Source organism: Haliotis rubra, unplaced genomic scaffold, assembly GCF_003918875.1.
Source record: "Haliotis rubra isolate DU_JTF1 unplaced genomic scaffold, ASM391887v1 Scf81, whole genome shotgun sequence".
In the NCBI taxonomy this organism is placed as follows: domain Eukaryota; kingdom Metazoa; phylum Mollusca; class Gastropoda; order Lepetellida; family Haliotidae; genus Haliotis; species Haliotis rubra.
Genome location: NW_025767535.1, coordinates 198,121 through 220,157, shown reverse-complemented (window position 1 = coordinate 220,157; position 22,037 = coordinate 198,121). Strand labels below are relative to the sequence as shown.

The 22,037-nt window shown below is 39.3% G+C and overlaps 1 protein-coding gene across 1 annotated transcript in view; it reads right to left on the bottom strand.

Annotated features, from left to right (window-relative positions):
• Positions 1-13,509: 13,509 nt before the first annotated feature.
• LOC124261789 (E3 ubiquitin-protein ligase HECW2-like) overlaps positions 13,510-22,037 on the bottom strand; it is a 68,331-nt gene continuing 59,803 nt past the window's right edge. The window contains 8 exon segments of the mRNA XM_046696138.1: positions 13,510-14,806; positions 14,809-14,849; positions 15,129-15,241; positions 15,998-16,083; positions 17,311-17,425; positions 18,859-19,005; positions 20,041-20,173; positions 21,567-21,665. Of these exon segments, the coding sequence (XP_046552094.1) occupies positions 14,739-14,806; positions 14,809-14,849; positions 15,129-15,241; positions 15,998-16,083; positions 17,311-17,425; positions 18,859-19,005; positions 20,041-20,173; positions 21,567-21,665 (802 nt within the window). The 3' untranslated portion in view covers positions 13,510-14,738.

The following is a 22,037-nucleotide window of genomic DNA, read 5'->3' as shown; positions in this document are numbered from 1 at the left end:
CTGTTGCAATAATAATAATAATAATAATACATAATATTTAAAGAAGAAAAGAGTCTATAATTAGTATAAAATTAAAACTGATCTTGCATTTGTTTATAAAAGAGATTTGCCAGGTTTCTAAGCATGCAATCCTTACAGAACAGTAGATGCTGCCAGTACACCATATACATCTACCCTGGTTCAATTTCACGTCAGTGTAGTGAAGACCATCACATTTTTTCTTTGAACAAGTGAAATGATACACTAATAACTGTTCAGTTTGATAGCTCAGAATATTGAAAGGGAGGTTTCCAGAGAAAACCTGAAATTCTTAAAGTCAGTGGAATAGTTAAGCTTATGTCTGGCATTGAAAAAACCCTACAGTTCTTCAAAGACATTATTTTCAAAATAACAGTCACCAGCCTCTTTTTCAAAGTAGGTGGAACGCTGAGAAATTATTATCAAGAAATACCTGCAGTTATGGGGAATATCTTATTTAGGACAATCTCAACATAAATATACCCTATACAACCTACACCTTTTATCGTTAGAAAATGAAAATGATTGAATACCCTGAAAAATGTCTGCATGATCCAGCTTGACCAAAAAAAACATGTATGTGGGTTTCATGATCTTGACTGGCATAAATGCATTTTTCTAAAAAAACTGACTGACTGCCTGAGTTTGGTTTTACGCCGCTTTTAGCAATATTCCAGCAACATCATGGTGGGGGACACCAGAAATGGGCTTCACACATTGTACCCATGTGGGGATTCGAACCCGGGTCTTCAGCGTGACGCGGTGGCGAGCCAACGCTTTAACCATTAGGCTACCCCACCGCCCCCTAAAAATCTGAACTGATAGCAACTTGATAAAATGTTGATTCATCAGAGTGTCATCAGTAGTGATTATCTGTTTGTTGAATCAATTATTTGGTTAATAATAATTAAACTTTGTCACTCATTCGATACCTGACACAACCATACAAGGATTCATGGTGTAAAACTTAAAGTTAAGTACACAAATGAACACATTTTACAATGAGTGAGCTTAGTTTTACGCCACGTTTAGCAATATTCCAGCAACATCATGGCAGGGGTCACTTTAAATGGGCTTCACACATGTGGGGGATCGAACCCGGGTCTTTGGCGTGGCGAGCGAATGCTTTAACCACTGGGATACCCAAACGCCCCACATATTTTACAGAATAACTCTTTTTAAATTAACTTAATCAAATAAAAACGTATTGATTTTCATCAGAAATCTCAACTTGCCACATATTATAGACTTACATGGGTTTCTTTGATACATTTGTTTCAGAGACTTTATGAATACATCTGCAGTCTTTATTAACATATCACCGATATGATTTATGTTCTTTTCCTTTTTTTGAGAGTAAATTATTTGAATAAAATATTACCAGGCACGTCTCAACAGTGCGTGGGTGAACTGGACATGTCAGTATTTTATTTTACGGTGTTTCTCTGTCAAAACCCTAAATCACCAGTTTCTGGCACAAGTAAGGGAAACAACTCTGCAACTGCAGCACTTTAAGCACCCATGCCCCAAAACCTAAATGAAAATATATGGTCTCATGTCTTAAAAGGGGGTTCAAGACAAACAGCAGCATCATATCAAAACGTGAACATTCTTCAGCATTAAAGTATTTTACATAAAAGGTATATTTGTCAGAAGGTGACTTGAATATATGACCAAAATAGTTCCTACTATTGTACTAAAGTGTGCAACAGTGCTAAAAATCTTTGTCTTTAAAACAATGCATGGAAAATGGACCTGAGAACACAACGAGACAGGAATATTTGAATGTGGTGAGAAGAGTAGAGAGACTTTGACAAGAGGAAGGATATGTCACTCTTACATACCAATAGTGTGAGTGAGTGAGTTGTGCTGTACACCGCTTTTAGCAATATTCCAGCAATATCACGGTGGGGAACACCAGAAATGGGCTTCACACATTGTACCCATGTGGGGAATCGAACCCTTGTCGTCAATGTGACGAGCGAACGCTTTAACCACTCATCTACCCCACCGCCCCTACATCCCAATAGAACACCCTCTTATTGGGTATTCGAACAGGTTGGGCATATCTCTGTCACAGATTTCAGTACCCAAACAGGGGAGGTAACTCACATCTTCAGGTCACATGTTAAACATATGGAAGATGAAGGTTACCTTGTCAGGATGCATCCCTCTTATCGTGTTTTCGAACAGGTTGGTTATGTATCTGTTAAGGATTTGAGTACCCAAACAGGGGAACAGGAAGATGCAGTTTGACTCAGACAATGTAAGGGATGTCAAGATGTTGATTGTTGTGACATAATACCACTGAAACCAGGAACTCGACATCTAAGATGCAGGTACACATCTTTTCCACTCACAGCCTTACAACACAATAATGAATATAACGGCACCCTGACCTGAGCATTGAGATAAAAGAATCCCCAGACTTTTTGACAAATGACAAATCCCTAAAATTATCTCCTAATACAATGTATACTGTATATAATGGTTAAATGAATCCTTAAAAGTCATAATTTGAAATCATCCATTGCAAGTTTTCAAATCACCAACACCTTTGCAATTTCTATATTTGATCATAACTGCCTCTTCAGGAAAACATTAATAAGAAAAACAAAAAAAAGTATGTATAACAATGGAATGACTATCAACTTGAGCTTTACAATGTAAGTTAACATTTGACCTTGGATATAATCTGGCAGACAACAGAATGAGTATTAAAGACATATTCTCTGAACAGGTAAAACCATTTAGAGTCTTTGTGACTTCTTATTGCATAACTAGACTGTGATGATTATAAACAACATCTTCCAATACCTATACACAAGCAGCTTATGACAATATATTTTTAAGTTAATGCTCACTCATCCTTTAGTTTGTGAATAAGGAAATAAAATGAAAAGTGAGTGAGCGAGTTTTACGCCGCTTTTAGCAATATTCCAGCAACATCACAGCGGGGAACACCAGAAATGTGCTTCACACATGGTACCCATGTGAGGAATTGAACCCAGGTCTTTGGCGAGCAAACGCTTTAACCACTGGACTAGCCCACCGCCCCTAAAATGGAAAGATCAGTCCTGATTGTCTGGAGTATCATATCCATTCTACCATGGTAAAAGCCCTCACTCCAATTTCACTATTTGGCAGTAAATTGCATCTTGAACAAAATCCCTGTGCTATCAAATATCACTCCATCTTATGATTGATAGTTTGTTAACAATGCAGTTAGAATATTCCAGCTATATGGCAAAAGTCTGTAAATAATCAAGTCTGGACCAGACAGTCCAGTGATCAATATCATGAGCATCAATCTACACAATTGGGATATGAGTTATCTCCCCTAAGAAATGTTCATGTAACCAATACATTATTTAGCTTTATCACGCTGAACCAGGATCAAGACATGGTAGGGAATGGCACCAGGGTATTTCAAGCACAATAAACATGGAACACTGGATAATCAAGGTTACAGTGTGAACCATACCATAAAGTGAAAAGTGAAATGTTTTGGGAAGTCCCTTTCAGGTATATGTGGTTCTTGATTGAGTACATAATCATTGAACAAACAGATGGGATAGTAAACAGGCTAATGTCTGTGAAAAGAAAAATATTTTCACCCTGTAAAACAATGACTTGAACACAAAAATTCACAACTTTACTTAAACGTATTTTCATAATTTGAAATTTTATCCATTTAAAACTGGATAAATAATGTATGGTAACCCCTCTTTAGGCAAACAGTCACTTTATGCACTTGATACATGAATAACCATAAAAATGGTTTTCATGGCACCAATCAACCATTTTGCAAATCATGGAACGAATCATTGACATGAACACAACACCTGTCAATAGCAGGTATGGGATCCACAAGATGAAATGACATACTGAAACCTGGGATCCATGCTTATAATAAGCTTAGATATTTAAACCAAATTTGAAAATAGTTTTCTGTTGAATCCATGATTTGATCCTTAGCAAAGTGTGAATATTATAAGTACATGTATGACATTGGTTCTTTGTAACTGGACAAATCATTACTTGATTGATATAGAGAGAATTTAAATGATTCTTCTCCCGATAGCAGCAGTTATTATGAAATCAGTTAGATTAATAAATATCTGAATTAACAAAACTAGATTAAAAACTGACGTCAGTTTGAATACATGTACTCCAGCAGTGTTTGTCGAGGTGCTTCTGGATAAACAGTATCTGGACTAATAAGGTTTGTTTATACATCATGGCAACTGTGGTAGCAGACTAAGTGGGTTTTCAATGTTTTAGTCACTTCCAATTAACCTATATGTCACAGCAAAGTCAACCACAACCCGAACAATCAATTTAGTCATCCATGAAGAGGCTTTCTTAAAATACTGTCAGCTTATTTGTTTGAGAAAATAATAATAATAATAATAATTATAATAATGCCACTCAAAGAAGGCTTTTCTGTTTGCTAGATACAGTATAAGAATCTATACCGAAATGCTGCATCACACTGTAATATAGAAGTAGTGATCCATAAAGTATCATACCTGTCTTACTGTCAGCTTCATGTAAAATGACATTTTAATGATATGAAGTTTTTCATACCTTGTCCATCACTGTCTAAAGCAGAAGTTCTGTAACATTTCTAAAAATATTCAGCGATATTTTCATTAGTCTTTTACATTGTTGAAATGCTTGAACTACATGTTATGACTTTTATCTGCATACATGAAAGAAAACTACACCATAATGCCCTAAAAGTAACAAGCAATTATCAATCACTTTCATGAAAGTTCAACAGGGTTTAAGTTGGTGCGGACAAGGTCAGACAAGGTATCACCCAATATCTTAACTGGTCAGTCATACATTCTGATTGAAAGGTCTATTGAAAGGTCTACCGACAGGTCTATTGACACAGACCCTAGCGCTCATTACTCGATTCACATGACATGACCTTGTATGCTTGTACTGTTCACTGGGCAAAAACAATCCTGATCCTAAAACACAAATGAACACAAAGAGGAATCTGGCAATGAGCAAAATCTGTCAGTGATTATTGTGTACAACAAACATTTCCATTTTTACACATGTCTTGATACATTTTCAACTTTGATTATCTTCATAATATACATTCAACTGTGGTTTGTACATAAAATACAATTTGTCCATAAAGCACTGCTTAATGGAAGACTCAATAAAGCAGTTAGAAAAATTAGTAATACTCCTGGGCCCTTATCTACAAAGCATTCAGAGCCCTACGGTTGTCGTAACTGTTTAGTTTAATGTTACGACTGTCGTAACTGTCTAGTTTAGACCTCGGTTGTCAAACTGTTTTAATGACTGTCGTAACTGTCTAGTTTAAAAGTAGACCTACGGTTGTCGTAACTGTCTAGTTTAATGTTACGACTGTAAGTAACTGTCTAGTTTAAATTAGACCATAACTGGGTTTAATGTTACTACTAATACCGTAACTATCTTGTTTAAAATAGACCTATGGTTGTTGTAAATGTCTAGTTTAAAATAGACCTAGTTTAAAGTAGACTGTCGCCACTATAGATTGTTGCAGATGTGTAACTGGCCTTTCTCTTAGTTCCAGGTCGACCTATGACTGCCATAAAGACACAAGCACTTTGAGGATCGGAACCCTGGACTTGTTGAATCCCCTTGGGATTCATCCAGCTACTTAGCTTCCTGACAGCATTCAATGTAGGAATATGTCTTCAGCCATCACTCCACCTTCAACCCCTCTACTCCACAAAAAATATCTACAGCAAAAAAGATGACATTATTCAGGTCCTGCCTCAGATATATAACGACTCCTTACAGCATATATCAAGCCAATCCTACTTCATAATAATTTACATAGCTGGAGATGCAGCAGAGCTTTTGAGGATTTAACTTACCTTCTGATAGTCAACTTGTCTTTGTATCTACAGTGATCATATGTTGATGATGATGACAGTCTAAATAGCACAAACAGAATATATACAGCTGTAATTTATAATAATTTTTGTCTCCCTGAAAACTCACTGGCCACTAACTTTTCAAACTTAAATTAAATTTTTTCCATAATGAACTCTGTACTGCTCTCTTATTTATATTTGTTTAAACAATAAGGCCATAAGACAAAAACGTCCTAGCCACATCACTGTAAGGAGTTTCCTAAATACACCATATCAATACAATTACATAAGATTCATGTTTTGTCACTACAATTTCTTAACATGAAAGCACTTTAATTCCTACCCCACTTCGTACCATACTTTATGTCCAATACATTTCAAAACATAACTTGGACCTTGAATAAATATCTTCAAAGTCCCAATGCTGCCATTACTAAATGTGTATTGAAGCTCTTGTATATCAAACACAACAGTGGAGCCAGTTAGTGACATCATCCATTAGCAGTTCACTTAGATCAGCAAGTCATATATAATACACATTGCATAAGCAACAGATTTGTATCACTAACAAACAAAATTTGATTTAGCAATTCTACCAGTAACAAAGACATCATATACACCTTGAAAGATTCAGACACTGAGTGAGTGAGTTTGGTTTTACGCCGCTTTTAGCAATATTCCAGCAACATCACGGCGGGGGACACCAGAAATGGGGATTCAGACACTGAATTAACTCTTGAAGTGTGAAACAATGAGTGAGGGAGGGTTTACGCATTGTACCCATGTCGGGAATCGAACCCGGGTCTTCAGCGTGACGAGCTGATGTCCTAACCACTTAGGGCGGGCTAATTGATCGATTGATGGAAATATCGTTGATAGGAATAAATTAATCATTATCGATATTAAAAGTATGTTATCGATAGCATCGTACATTAACTTTTGTTACAGAAACAAGTTTTAAGTTTCTCACACAACATACAAATTTAGGACTTTAGTAATGGTCTTCTTCTAAATCATGTTCAGGACGCTGTTTTGCTAGTAGTCCATGCTAAACATGTCACCACTCACACGTGATGTGAAACATTAATTTCTTTCTGACTTCTTTTGCATTTTTGCTCAAAGTATGTCTCTGATATTTAGTTATTGATTATCAATCTCAAAGATCTATACTATTCACACTTTGCTAAGGATCAAACAAACAACAGAAAACTATGATGTGAAGTTTTCAGTATATCACTGCATCTTGTGGATCCCATACCTGCTATTGACAGGCGTTGTGTACTTGTCAATGACTCGTGCCATGATTTGCAAAATGGTTGATTGGTGCCATGAAAACCATTTTTACGGTTACTCATGTATCAAGTGCATACAGTTAGCTTAAAGTGGCTATTTTCCTAAAGATGTGTAACCATATCATTATCTATCCAGTTTTAAATGGATACAATTTCAAATGATAAATCTGTTTTAAGTAAAGTTGGGAATTTTGGTGATCCTTAGCAAAGTGTGAGTAGTATATATCGATAGCCTGCCCTACTGACCACCCACTGTCCCTCATTAAGGATGAAGTGTGAAACAAGATGAAGGCAACATGATAAAGGAAACACAATGACTGGTGTGAACAGTTGAATGATTCTTGTTCCTGACTTCTGAATCTTTCATTTGATTAGATACAAGGTGACGTTCAGCAATATTTACAACCAACAAGTGGGGATTGCTTGGTTATGGAAAACACTGATCTGACTACAACCCGCTGCTCTTCGTCCAGTGATGGAAGTACCTGCAGCAGTAGCATGAGACAAGGCAAGAGAAGGCAAGGAGCATGCAAGGATGTAGCAAAGAACGAGGTATTACAACAGGCAGTTTGGGCATCCTGGTCTGTTTAAGGCTCGTTGTAATTTATTTTTTGTTAGTTATCTATAGAGATGATAAGGGAACACTTTTTGGGTGAATATGGTACTGTGATTTCCATGAAAAAGCAGCATATCTCAGAATTTAACATATCCAAAACATTTTCGCCTATGTATTTTGTTTGTTTTTTTAATGCCACTCAGCAATATTCCAGCTATTTGGAGGTGGTCTGCAAATCAAGTCTGGACCAGACGATCCAGTGAACAACACCATGAACATTGATCTGCACAAATGGGATATGATGACATGTGTCAACCAAGTTAATGAGCCTGACCACCCAATCCCTGCTAAAGTGTAGTGTATAAATAAATGAGATGTTTCTTTTTATCTCAACACCAAACTGATGCCTCTCAAAGAAATAAATTTAATGCAAATTGTTGTTTGTCATATTTATATTTAATGCCTCATTTGATTTAGTTTAGAATAGTATCAACAGGCCTCTTACTCTGATAGAAAAACCGTCAATGGTGAGCATATATTCTTTTGTCATGTCTGTTCTGTGCTTTTATACATCTCCTTGCATCAGACTTAAACATGTTTAGACATCAGGAAAGCATAACCTGAAAACAACTTTGTCCTCCTACAGAAACATTAAGCAAAGTCAAACATTTCATCCGAGATAATGGTTTGCTCACGAAAAAATTACATATCCAAAATATATTTAAATTCAAACAGAACTGAACAAATTAAGCTGAGGCAACCTTGATACTCCAAATCATTCTCAATGAGCTCGATTTCTTTATTCTCCGAGACATTAAACCTTATGTATACATTTACATAAGGTGGTAAATGGTTTTATCCAGCCCTAAAATAATTTTAAAAATTTCAAAGGTCCTTGCAAGAAATAGGAAGCTGTAAGGTGTAGTGTTAGATGTAATAATTATATCACATTGTTAATATTATATTGTTATTTTGATTCTAACAGGACCTTCTTGTTGAGAATTTGGCACAGCAACATATATTTTTGTCAGTGCCAAAGTTACACATTTGTGCATACCAGATGCACATTTCTGTGTCATTTAAAACCCTGCATTTAATGTTATTTCAATTAGAAAACATTCAAGTCTACATAACTGCAAATGATTTCTGAAATTTTGGCTCATTTCTTACGTAAAATCATTCTTGTGGGCATAAACAAAATAAAAGGGATCTACCAAGCCCTTGAACCGATTCCACTTGCATGCTCCTAGCGCTGTGTAGTTCTCTGGTAATGAAAGCTGGCGGTAGGCACAGAAGACAAAGGACACACTTCTCTCATACAGCTTGCATAAGTATACAAAAATATACATCTCAGTCATCACCATAGCAACAGGCATTATCAGGATCATTTGTACAATAAGGAAGAATCCTTCTCGGAACTGTACAGTCATGTATAATTACAATATTAGACATCCACAGCCACTAGGATCTGGCGACTACACCCTAGTGCATGAACAATACTTGTGGTTAATATGCTTTGTATTATGCACGTATATACAAAATGCTGAATATCGGCAGATCTTACAGAGACGTGGCAGCACAACACTGGATTACAGAGCGTAATTATGTGACACATGTAAACAGAATGTAAACACAACACACGTATACATATACACAACTGGACTAGAGTTAGTGGATAAAATAGTACTGGGAACCGATCCACAGAGTGTTCGTAACTCTATAGTTTATCGACCGCCTCTGTGGTGTAGTGGTTAGAGCGTCCACCCTAGTCTGATCCCCCGACCGCGTCATACCAAAAGACGTTAAAATATGGTACTTGTTGGTCCCTGTCTGGCGCTCGGCATTAATGGGTACATCAAGGACTGGTCGGCTCGGAGTCAGTATAGTGTGTCTGAGTGGGGTATTCATGCTTCACTGCGGCATGGTATCTCAGTGGGCTAGCACTATAAAACCAGCTTCAGTCTGGGCTAGTACAAGCAGCCGCACATACACATACACACGCATGCACGTCGTCATATGAGCGAAATATTCTCAAGCACGACGTTAAACCCAATTTCACCTCACCTCTATAGGTTATCATAGGCCTACGAATGTCGTAGCACTACAAACGCTTTGTGGATCGGGACCCTGGTTTCAAAAACGTGTTAATGGCCTTGACCTCACAAACTGTCTACAACTGTTATTTCAATCATATTTGTTAAGTAACAACAGTAAAGAATAATGGTAACATACTCATAACCATGGCAACACGATCCAAATACTGTAATGAACAAGATGCTTGCTGAACAAATGGTACATCCCATAATTGCATGTACGAGATAAAAACTTGCAAATCTTCCAACACTTCATTTAACAATGTAATCAGTACATTAACAGGTGCTGACGACATTGACAAAAAATGTACAGTTAGCAGTTGCAACAAACAGCTAACAGACCTAAGTGAGAAATGTAAGATGCTGAAACGCATGTTTATTGTAAATTTGTTAAACACTGTCCATCCTTCACACAAGACACGTAACCTTATTATGTACAACCGTACTGTAACATGACATTCACCCCAGAGTGATATATACAGTGTTATGTACACAGTTATTGACAATATTCTTGACATATTCAATGGAGTGAGCAGTAACAGCTTGGAGAGTGCAGTAACCAATTCTCAGAGTACATGTTCCACTTGCCTATCCATATATACCTCCTATAAACATGACCATATTGAGCCTCATCATTGTAAACAATTCATCTGTCATCAAGAAACATTCACAACCTGTACCGACTGAAATAACATTTCACGCTCTTGACATCTTGGTTAACTCTGAAGTTCCAGTTATACGCAATTGTACAAAGCGGATATTGACAATGGAGATGCTCTTTCAAATCCAAAATGTCCATGTTTGTGGTACATGTATATACAGCTATATACAGAGCTCCAGATAAGCTGTACTTGTGAATAATATATGCAAAAGACATTACAAATAATTTTGAGTGGCTTGAATACAATCAAATATACATACAGCATTTAAAGAAATCATTTGTGACATAACCCTTTCAGTAATTATCCAAAGTTACCATTTGAGCTTGCGTGCTGGCATTTCTTTCATGATCTATATTTACTGATGGAATACAAGTATCACAAACTCTACCGCAGTGAAAACTGCACAAAGAAAGATGTCAACTTAGAAACACTGCTACCATGTGATACCGATGCACATCAGAAGTCTTATGAAAGAGCATTTCAAACAGAGCTATTCAGTCAAAATGGTCACATGTTAAAATTACCCACCAGGCTGGAACCCAAAATGTATTGAATGCCCCAAGACTGACTGACTGACTGAGTTTGGTTTTACGCCGCTTTTAGCAATATTCCAGCAACATCACGGCGGGGGACTCCAGAAATGGGCTTCACACATTGTACCCATGTGGGGATTCGAACCCAGGTCTTCGGCGTGACGAGCCAACTCTTTAACCATTAGGCTACCCAACCGCCCCAAATGCCCCCAGAAATATCAACATTAAGAAAATGTGTAAAAACATTATCTGGAGCTGTGTATAGATATTTATTCTTGATACCTAACGTCTATTTTTAAATGTCAAAATTATCATGTGGTTCTGCTTCCTGTCACATTTAAAGGGGGTGTTCATCATCTAATATCCTCAGTACAGAGGGCTATTTAGGGGTTAACCAGGTCATATTTCACCACAATGAAAATTTTGTTTAAAAAAAAGAAAATATGATTTTTTTCAGAGCGAGAAACCATGAGTTATAACATAACATGTTAATCTAGTTTCACGGTTGTCCACTCAAAAATACATAGCAACATTTTTAAACCTGGCAAATGATATTTCAAATGTACTGGCCATGGAAAGGATATTTCTCTAAAGATATACAATACTTTGAACATATTAAACAACTGAAGCAAGCAGCCATTATTACCCTTTTTCAGTCTTCACTAACACATTCTTGTCACTTGGTTTACAAATCTGCATTCCTAACAACCAGGAATGTGGATAAAAAAAGGCTTTTAAGGGAAACTCTACAATCTCTTCAGAAGGAATCTTTCACGTCATACAAGCACTGTATCAAATGGTACTCTAAAAATATCCACAATCACACAAAAGCATCACAAAATCTCTGACTGTATCTTCTCTTAAAACCCAACCTGCACTAATCATTAAAGCACTATATTAACACCATGGTGTAAAGCAATGGTGCAGAAAGTTTGCAGCACTATTGTTGGTATGCATTCAAAATGTTCCTTATACTATTAACCATTCTGACAACAGATCTATGACAATTATCAAAAGTATGTTCACTATTCTGTATCAAGAATGTCATATTATGTACATCTGAAATAGTTTCCATTTTCACCTAACACTCTAAAGGCAAAAAAAAGAAATTGTCCTCATATTAACGTAGGCAGCTGTGAATTACAATGTTAAAATGCAAAAAATTTGAGTGAGTGAGTATGGGTTAACGCTGCTTTTAGCAGTATTCCAGCAATATCCCGGCAGGGGACACCAGACAGAAATGGGCTTCACACATTGTACCCATGTGGGGAATCGAACCTGGGTCTTCGGTGTGACAAGACAATGCTTTAACCACTAGACTACCCCAATGCCCACAAAAAAATTGAAATCATCCAGCTTTCATAAAAGTATACTTAAAAATATCAGATATTATTCTAACCACATGGATAAAACATTTAAATGCAAGAAAATATTATAATACTTATAGTTAGTGTCATTATTTGCATATCGATAAAAACATGTACATTTTCATATTTCCCTCAATTTGTAATGTTGAGTAACATTCCTTTGATTACGTTCTACACAGACACTGCACTGAAAATACAATGTAGTGAAGTAGTTGTTAGGAAAGCTGCAGCACCACGTATTATAATCATGTGACATGCAGTACAATACTAGTTAGCTCCCCTTTCTGTTCATAATGCTGCATGTTTGACAAAGCCTGGTGCTCAGCTGTACCACTTCATCATGGCGATAGGCTGACTATGAACTAAATACAAACTTGACACAAACTAGACACAAACTTGTGAATTCTAAACCACACTCTCAGACATCCTCTGTGAACTTTGGTGATGGGGCTGGACTAAAGCTAACAAGCTGTTGAAGTCTTTGGTATGGTGCTACAGCAAGCTACTTCTGTAACAACTAATGCTTAGCTACGAAGTCGTAGCTACGTACTGCCATTTTGACTATCCAGTACAAATAATATACTACTATTTTAAGTGCATTAAATAGTTTCAGTACAATAAGCACTGTATTTTGGTTTTCAATTTTATGGAAAGTTTATTGCTTGTATCATGTGAAGCTATGAATCTTATGTTGATCTTGTGCGTCCAAATTCATATCTTGAATATAATTGAGTCTCCAAACCTCTACATGGAAGGTCTTCAAAATACTTAGATTGAAACCATGAGAGCCAAATATAAGAAAAAAAAACATTACCGTGTGTGATAGCCATTGAATTCCAGTTTATATGGTGATAGAGCTCAGTGAAAAATTATTTTCAACAACAATTATTTTCAAGGCTCTTGCAGAGTTTTTTCAATGCAAACTCAACATCAGACTCAACGTAAGCATTGCTGTGAGATGGATGGAGATCCATCAATTAGTAACCAACACTGGATAGTCAACAATGGAACAGTACATAGTAATGATCAAGGGCTCCTTTCATGAAGCAACCTTTACTAAGGTTAATTAACCTTAACTCCCATTCATTAACATTGCACTAAGGTTACCTTAGTGACAAACGATTGCCTTAGTGCTTTGTGAAAGGAGGCCCTGGTTGCTATGATACACGATGCTGGGGCTAGTTTTGCATTGTTGGTGGTTCTTATTGCCAATATATCTTGGAGCATGGAACCTGGTCTTTGACTTGGTAACTTGATGCTGCATGTCTTAAACTTGGCTCTTTCTCCTTTTTGTTCAGTTCATCCTGCAAGTGGATTGATGCCCTGGGGAGAGAGTTAACCAGTTTATGACGGTAGATAATGGATGTATACCTGTGTTCAAGTTTTCCTCGACAAGTTACACGTGACGTCTATGAACAAAGTCAAACTTGACTCTCGATCTTTTCTCATTCAGCAGAAATATTGTAATGGCTTTTCATCTTCATCCTTCAGCTTGAGTAATCACATTGTTTGACCTTGAGCTGTGTTGCTTTGAGCATGACTTTCCCGTTTGACTAGATGTGTGAGTGAGTGAGTGAGCTGCTTGAAGACTAGGTGGCAATTGAAGCTGTGTCTCCACGCACAGAACCTAGAACAGAACAGCCTATATCCTTGAACAGTACCTGCATCAGATGCACCATCTGTATCAAGCTCTGACCTGTACACAGAGCACAACACAACTGAAATATGCTCTGGGCAGATCTCTACCAGAACACATGACCTGAATGCGGGTCCAAACAGAATTGTTAGCATGTCCGGAACAGATCTCTACCTGAACATGGGACCTGAACACCCGTTTCAAGCCCTGAACAGATTTCTAACAGAACACAGGACCTGTAACACAGACTCGAACACAGCCTGTGTCATGGCCTGAACAGATTCCTTCATGAACTTAGGGCCTGTAACACATCCAAACACAACTTGTATGAAGCCCTGGGCAGATCTCTACTACAACACAGGACCTGTAACACAGATACCAACACAGTCTGTGTCATGACCTGAACAGATCCGTGTAAGAACTCAGGACCTGTACACAGAACCAAGCACAACCTGCATGAAGCCCTGGGCAGATCTCTACCACAACCCAGGACCTGCAACACAGATACCAACACAGTCTGTGTCATGACCTGAACAGATCCTTCTCAGAACATAGGACCTGTACACAGAGCCAAACACAAGCCCTGGGCAGGTCTCTACCAGAACACAGGGCCTGTAAGACAGAACCCAATGCTGCCAGAATCATGACCTTAACAGATCTCTACCAGAACACAAGTGACTGCACTGTCTTTGTTCACTCAATGCCGAAGGTACTGGTTTCCTCCACTGCCATAACAAGTTTCTCGAACAGGGATTCGAAGAGGAGTATGGTGGAAGATCAAGTCTGTTGAAACACGTGTGAGCTCTGGAACAAAGAGGAGTACACTGTACTTAAAGTAATATGGGATTTCTTTCTTTTTCCTCTTTTCAGTGGGGCAATTTCTAGGACCATTCATGCAAACTTTCAAAAACAAAGGATGTAAAATAACAGATTTTGTAGAATAAACTGTTTTTCAAAAGTTAGAGTAGCTTGAAAAGAATTTGTCCCAAATATTGACCTTACATCAAACCTACTTTCAAAAGAACGAATAATACTGTTTTTACATGAAAAAGCAATATAAACATGACTTTGATGATGACAAACCTTGGAAGACTTGTCTGTTTGCCCCACTTCTCAATACAGAACTTCCTCGGACCGTTACTGCCTCGCAGTGCTGAGAAACCTTCATAGGGTATACTAGAGGTCCCTGTTACAAACTGGAAGCAGAGTGAAAGAGTCAGTTGATTCTAACAGCTTTGAATAGTATTTCACTTACATCATGGCATGTCTTTTGATGTGGAAGGAATATCAAAGTGATGCAGGTTTTGGACATTGTGATGAATCCAAATTTACTAGTTGGTGATCCTAGCACTTGCTTATTAAGGCATCACTTGGGGATCTTCTTATGGGGACCCGTGAAGATCCGGGGTAGAATAGGTCTTCAGCAACCCATGCTAGCCACAAAAGGCGACTATGCTTGTCGTAAGAGGCGACTAACGGGATCAGGTGGTCAGGCTTGTTGACTTGGTTGACACATGTCATCGGTTCCCAATTACGCAGATCGATGCTCATGCTGTTGATCACTGGATTGTCTGGTCCAGACTCGATTATTTACAGACCGCTGCATTATAGCTGGAATATTGCTGAGTGTGGCGTAAAACTAAACTCACTCACACTCACTCACTCATCTTATGGGCTTCTGGTGGACAGGGAGTGAGTTAAGTTTAGTATTACGCCACATCTCAGCAATATTCCAGCTATATGGTGTTAGTCTGTAAATAATCGAGACAATCCAGTGATCAACAGCATCATTTACACAACTGGAATACGATGACATTTGTCAACCAAGTCAGCGAGCCTGATCACTCGATCCCGTTAGTCACCTCTTACAACAAGAATGGGTTACTGAAGATCAGTTCCAACCCGATCTTCACGTGAATAAAATTCAGAAGTAAAAAGGTGACCAACATTACCTGCAACAAGCGTAGCCTCCTCTCATTATTGAATTTCTCTATAGCCATCCAGAACCACTGTATGACAGTGTGCTGGTCGTGGTAGCCTGAAACAGTCAAACATCAAACATTCATCAGTCTTGTTCCTTTGTGATCTGTTGCCTTGAGGTGAAAGGGGTAGTCCACAAGGAAATGTTGCCAGTCTTTTCTGAAGTTTACTTTTCTTAGACTAGCCGAGGTGTGAATAATTTGTGAACATGTATTTTTTAGAGTAAATATATATTTATGGATCATATATATATGGTGATATGGGAGTGAAATGTATAGGACATATACTAGATGTCTTCGTACCGATGCCGCTATAGCACACTCTAGAATTCATAACAAATTTGTGATTTTAATACACAAATATAACATTGAGAGCAAGGATGACCACAAATGCAACATATATAAGCATGTTGTGCCCATAAACTTTACTTGCAAGAGAACACGTTCTACTAATGCGTCCCCCGGTTGAGGGGCTAACATAACTTCGAAAAAAGAGATGCACTGTCTTGGACTATAAGCATTTAATTGGATGAGGCAGGGCAGGGCAGGGCAGGGCAGGGCAGGGCAGGGCAGGGCAGGGCAGGGCAGAACAGGACAGGACAGAACAGGACAGGACAGGACAGGGCTGGACAGTGTAGGACAGGACAGGACAGTGTAGGACAGGACAGGACAGTGTAGGACAGGACAGGACAGTGTAGGACAGGACAGGACAGGACAGTGTAGGACAGGACAGGACAGGAGGACAGGACAGGACAGGACAGGACAGTGTAGGACAGGACAGGACAGTGTAGGACAGGACAGGACAGGACAGGACAGGACAGTGTAGGACAGGGCAGGACAGTGTAGGACAGGACAGGACAGTGTAGGACAGGACAGGACAGAACAGGACAGGACAGGACAGTGTAGGACAGGACAGGACAGGACAGGACAGAACAGAACAGGACAGTGTAGGACAGGACAGAACAGTGTAGGACAGGACAGGACAGTGTAGGACAGGGCAGGACAGTGTAGGACAGGACAGTGTAGGACAGGACAGGGCAGGACAGTGTAGGACAGGGCAGGACAGTGTAGGACAGGGCAGGACAGTGTAGGACAGGACAGGACAGTGTAGGACAGTGTAGGACAGGACAGGACAGGACAGGACAGTGTAGGACAGGACAGGGCAGGACAGTGTAGTGTAGGACAGGACAGGACAGGACAGGACAGGACAGGACAGGACAGGACAGGACAGTGTAGGACAGGACAGGACAGGACAGGACAGTGTAAGACAGGACAAGTTGCCTCACCAGATCTATACTCAGTGTTCCTCCTCCAGTCTGAGATATCAATCTCCACCGTCCCGGCAATCACAAGTTCCAGTTCCCTGGCATCAAACAGGGCCACAAGCCGAGACTCTATCACCTGTAATACAATATATCCTGCTTTAAGTACAATGTACTTCATTAACGCTTGCCACACTGAGCATCAAGGGTAGGCTGTCAGGCTGTAAACCAAGTCTGGGGGCAATAAATAGCAGAGTCTGCACAATGCTCCCAAGCTTACTCGTTTCTCTTGTACAATATCCCATATTTGCTCTCGGAAATTTAAAAAAAAGATGTCAGGTTGGTGATCAACCTGCAAAAAGGTACTGAATATGAACTCATGAAATAAATGTAGTGTTTTGGGATATGAATACTTATTATCATGTTATTATGTATTGTGACACCTCTACTGTCACCTTCAGGGGATACTGCCCCTAAACCAAGATCAATAATCCACACCATCAGAGCACAAAATCTCACTGAAACTATCTGATCCTTGCACAGAGAACAAGGGATCTATTTTGCTCAGGATGTGATGCAGCCATATGTATTGTGGTGCCATGTTTGCCTTTTGTTCTGGAGCTGTTGTCACTGACCTTGTGGGACCATTATTGACATCCAATCCACCAGTATTGTGGAACCATAGATGCTACAGCACTAGTATTGTGGAACCATAGTTGCTACAGCACTAGTATTGTGGAACCATAGTTGCTACAACACTAGTATTGTGGAACCATAGATGCTACAGCACCAGTATTGTGGAACCACAGTTGCTACAGCACTAGTATTGTGGAACCATAGTTGCTACAGCACTAGTATTGTGGAACTGTAGTTGCTACAGCACCAGTATTGTGGAACCACAGTTGCTACAGCACTAGTATTGTGGAAACATAGTTGCTACAGCACTAGTATTGTGGAACTGTAGTTGCTACAGCACTAGTATTGTGGAACCGTAGTTGCTACAGCACTAGTATTTCCAGAACCGTAGTTGCTACAGTACTAGTATTCTACATGCTACAGCACTGGTATTGTGGAACCATAGATTCTACATGCTACTGCACTAATATTGTGAAACTGTAGTTGCTAAAGCACTAGCACTGTGGAACCGTAGTTGCTACAGCACTAGTATTGTAGTTGCTACAGCACTAGTATTGAAGACTAACAGTTGCTACAGCACTAGTATTGTCGAACTGTAGTTGCTACAGCACTAGTATTATGGATCCATAGTGGCTACAGCACTAGTATTGTGGAACCGTAGTTGCTACAGCGCTAGTATTGTGGAACCATAGATTCTACATACTACTGCACTAATATTGTCAAACCGTATCTGCTAAAGCACTAGCATTGAAGTGCCAAGTCTACATGAGTTAGGAAGTAATGGTAAGCTAGTGTTACTGACCTCATGGAAGTATTGAAGTGCCAAGTCTACATGAGTTAGGAAGTAATGGTAAGCTAGTGTTACTGACCTCATGGAAGTATTGAAGTGCCAAGTCTACATGAGTTAGGAAGTAATGGTAAGCTAGTGTTACTGACCTCATGGAAGCCCCTGATGAGACTGTCTGTCTGTTCCGTGACTCCCCGCTCCAGCCTCCACTTTACCATTTTCTCTATGTATTCCTTCTTGTTTCGTTCAGTCACTGGCAGGTTCTTGCCGTTCGGCCGCAGCTCTCGTTCTGTTACCTGCAGATGGAAACTTCTGATCCAAATCCATATTCTCTGGCACTGTTTAACAGCTGGATCTGCCAGTTGTGCTTTAGACCCCTTCAATTCCACATTATCAAACAGATTGTTTGTAAGTATAACCTTACCCTTGACATATATCCTGAATCCTACAAAGCATGTTATACACTTGTGATCAAGTTTGATATGGAAGTTTGGAATCAGAAATGAATCGCTACGAAAGTTTGACCATTGTACAAAGCATCAATCTCCAAGGGAGAGAACTCTGTACTGAACCTCGGCCTTTTATGTCATCACATTCCAAACTACCTACAAAAATACCAGGGGTTGATAATCAGAAATCTCTTACAACCAACAGGGCAAGTAACTCTTTAAACATTTATCAAAGGAGTAATTCAGATGTTTCTGTTGACACGAAAAAGGACCTCCAGAATGGAGTATTTAATTCAATCACAGCAAAGCAAGTCTTCCTATGAAATTGCAGTGATCCGGATTCTCGAAAATTCTTGACCATATCTCCATTTAATTCAACACTTATCTTGGACCCATTCAACACCGCAGAAGTGACAGCACAACACTAACCTAGCAGAATTTCTATCACTGAATCAAAATGCTTTCACTCAACAAACATCATCACAGCCTCTTTGGGCCCTTGATATAAAATATTAAAAAAGTTAAAGAACAGCATATCCTTTCATATAACTGCAGTTCAGTCTGCTGGTCCTGTGGGCCCTGGCTAGTAAAAATTAATCTGGACCACTAAATGATAAGTTTGCAGTGTATTGTATTGATAGTTAAGTAAATCTGTGAATGTTATTTTGGACCAGAGAAGTACCGACATGACCACTAATTATTGTCCACTCACTGGTCAAGTGGGATATTTTGCAAGGTTTCTTTCCCTGGTAGTTAATCTGTTTTACTGGTATCGAAATAGCTCATTCGGCACATACACAATGCTGTAAATAGACAATGGTAGTTTTAAACTGGCACGAATAACCCTTCTGCTGGTTTGTGAAAGTTAGGTCTTCATCTCACCTGTCCAAAGACTTCCTCACTGACGGAGAAGGTGATGTCCAGGTCGACATCAGTAATATCATTGTCTTTAATCCACAAAAGACTCTGGTAGAACTCGGCATCTATCGTCTCCACATCCTCCAAGGACCAAGGCCTGCAGCCCACAATACACACGTGAGTACAGAACATCAGGGAATGAGTGAGAGTGAGTGAGTGAGTTTGGTTTTACGCCGCTTTTAGCAATATTGCAGCAATATCATGGCGGGGGACACCAGAAATGGGCTTCACACATTGTACCCATGTGGGGAATCGAACCCATGTGTTTGGCGTGACGAGCCAACACTTTAACCGTTAAGCTACCCCACTGCCCCACATCAGGGACTAGCAAGTATCGGGAGTGACTACCATGGACATGCAGCTGGCTCAACATCAATACTCAAATTCCTTGTCATCATCTTCATATTTATGAACCGCCTCCGTGGTGTAGTGGTTACAGCGTCCGCCCAGAGAGCAGAAGGTCATGGGTTCGATCCCTGACCGCGTCATACCAAAAGATGTTAAAATATGGTACTTGTTGGTCCCTGCCTGGCACTCGGCATTAATGGGTACAACAAGGACTGGTCGGCTCGAAAGTCAGTATAATGTGTCTGAGTGGGGTATTCATGCTTCACTGCGGCATGGTATCTCAGTGGGCTAGCACTATAAAACCAGCTTCAGTCTGGGCTAGTACAAGCAGCCGCGCATACACATACACATACACATGCATGCATGTCGTCAAATGAGCAAAATATTCTCAAGCATGACCTTAAACCCAATTTCACCTCACCTCACCTCATATTTATGATATTGTGAAGGAAACCCAAACTCTCTAACTTGGAAGAACCATTTCCCTTTGGTTTTCTATTTAACTTTGGCTCATAGTTCCAGAAGCCTGTTACTGTCTGACTGACTGACTGAGTTTGGTTTTACGCCGCTTTTAGCAATATTCAAGCAATATTATGGCGGGGGACACCAGAAATGGGCTTCACTCATTGTACCCATGTGGGGATTCGAACCCAGGTCTTCGGCGTGACAAGCCAACGCTTTAACCACTAGACTACCCCACCGCCCCCCTGTTTTGAGAAGGAAAATGAAAAAACAAAGCTAATGAATTATTAACCAAACAGGGAAACTAGACTAGAGTCCACCCAGAGTTCAGATGATGTAATGTTAAAAGTTTGCGGAGACATGAGCTATATATGTGGTCATGTCTTAACATTCTTTAAAGATTGATGGCAACAATTTCACCTGTATCAGTGGCGTTTTAGGTCACTCATCAGGAATGGAAATTAGGACTACGCCCTAGCCTAGGCCACTTTTGTTCATAATATGCTAAGGGCTTGTAAATTTAAAAAAGATTTAGGGTACTGTTATCACTTCTTGGGCTACTGAACTTCCATCCTTCAAAGGCTAATTCTGCCCTGCGTCTGTGCACTTAATGCTGCAAGATGTGTAACATGGGGTTACTACGGTTGTGTGTAAGTGTTTAATGACGGAAGGTGACTCACACTCTGAGTAAAGCTTTATAAAAGGGTCTGGTGAAGAAGGCATCCAGCAGGTACTGATGGACTAGAGCCAACCCAAGGACACGGCCAGCAAATCGAAACCTGAAACATCAAACACCTCAAGTCAACATTCCATAGCTCCACGTTATTGGCCATAATTATTCTGCAATAGTCCGGTTATTATTACAAAATCCTGTGAAAATCCAGACAAAAGCAAATAAAAGTCAAGCCCAGACAGAGTAGATGGTGGAATAATGAGCAAAGTGTGATGTTATCATCAGGTATGACAACACACATAACATATGTTATATAGAGAGAATACTACACGAAGTCTCATTATATATACAAACAAGTGTAGAAGTGAGCACAGCTCACATACCCCCGCTTCCCACTTTGGGACATGGAAAATTATTTTTTTGTGTTTTCCGTGGAAACCTGACATACAATTAAACTTGTTGCACACAATGAAGTGGA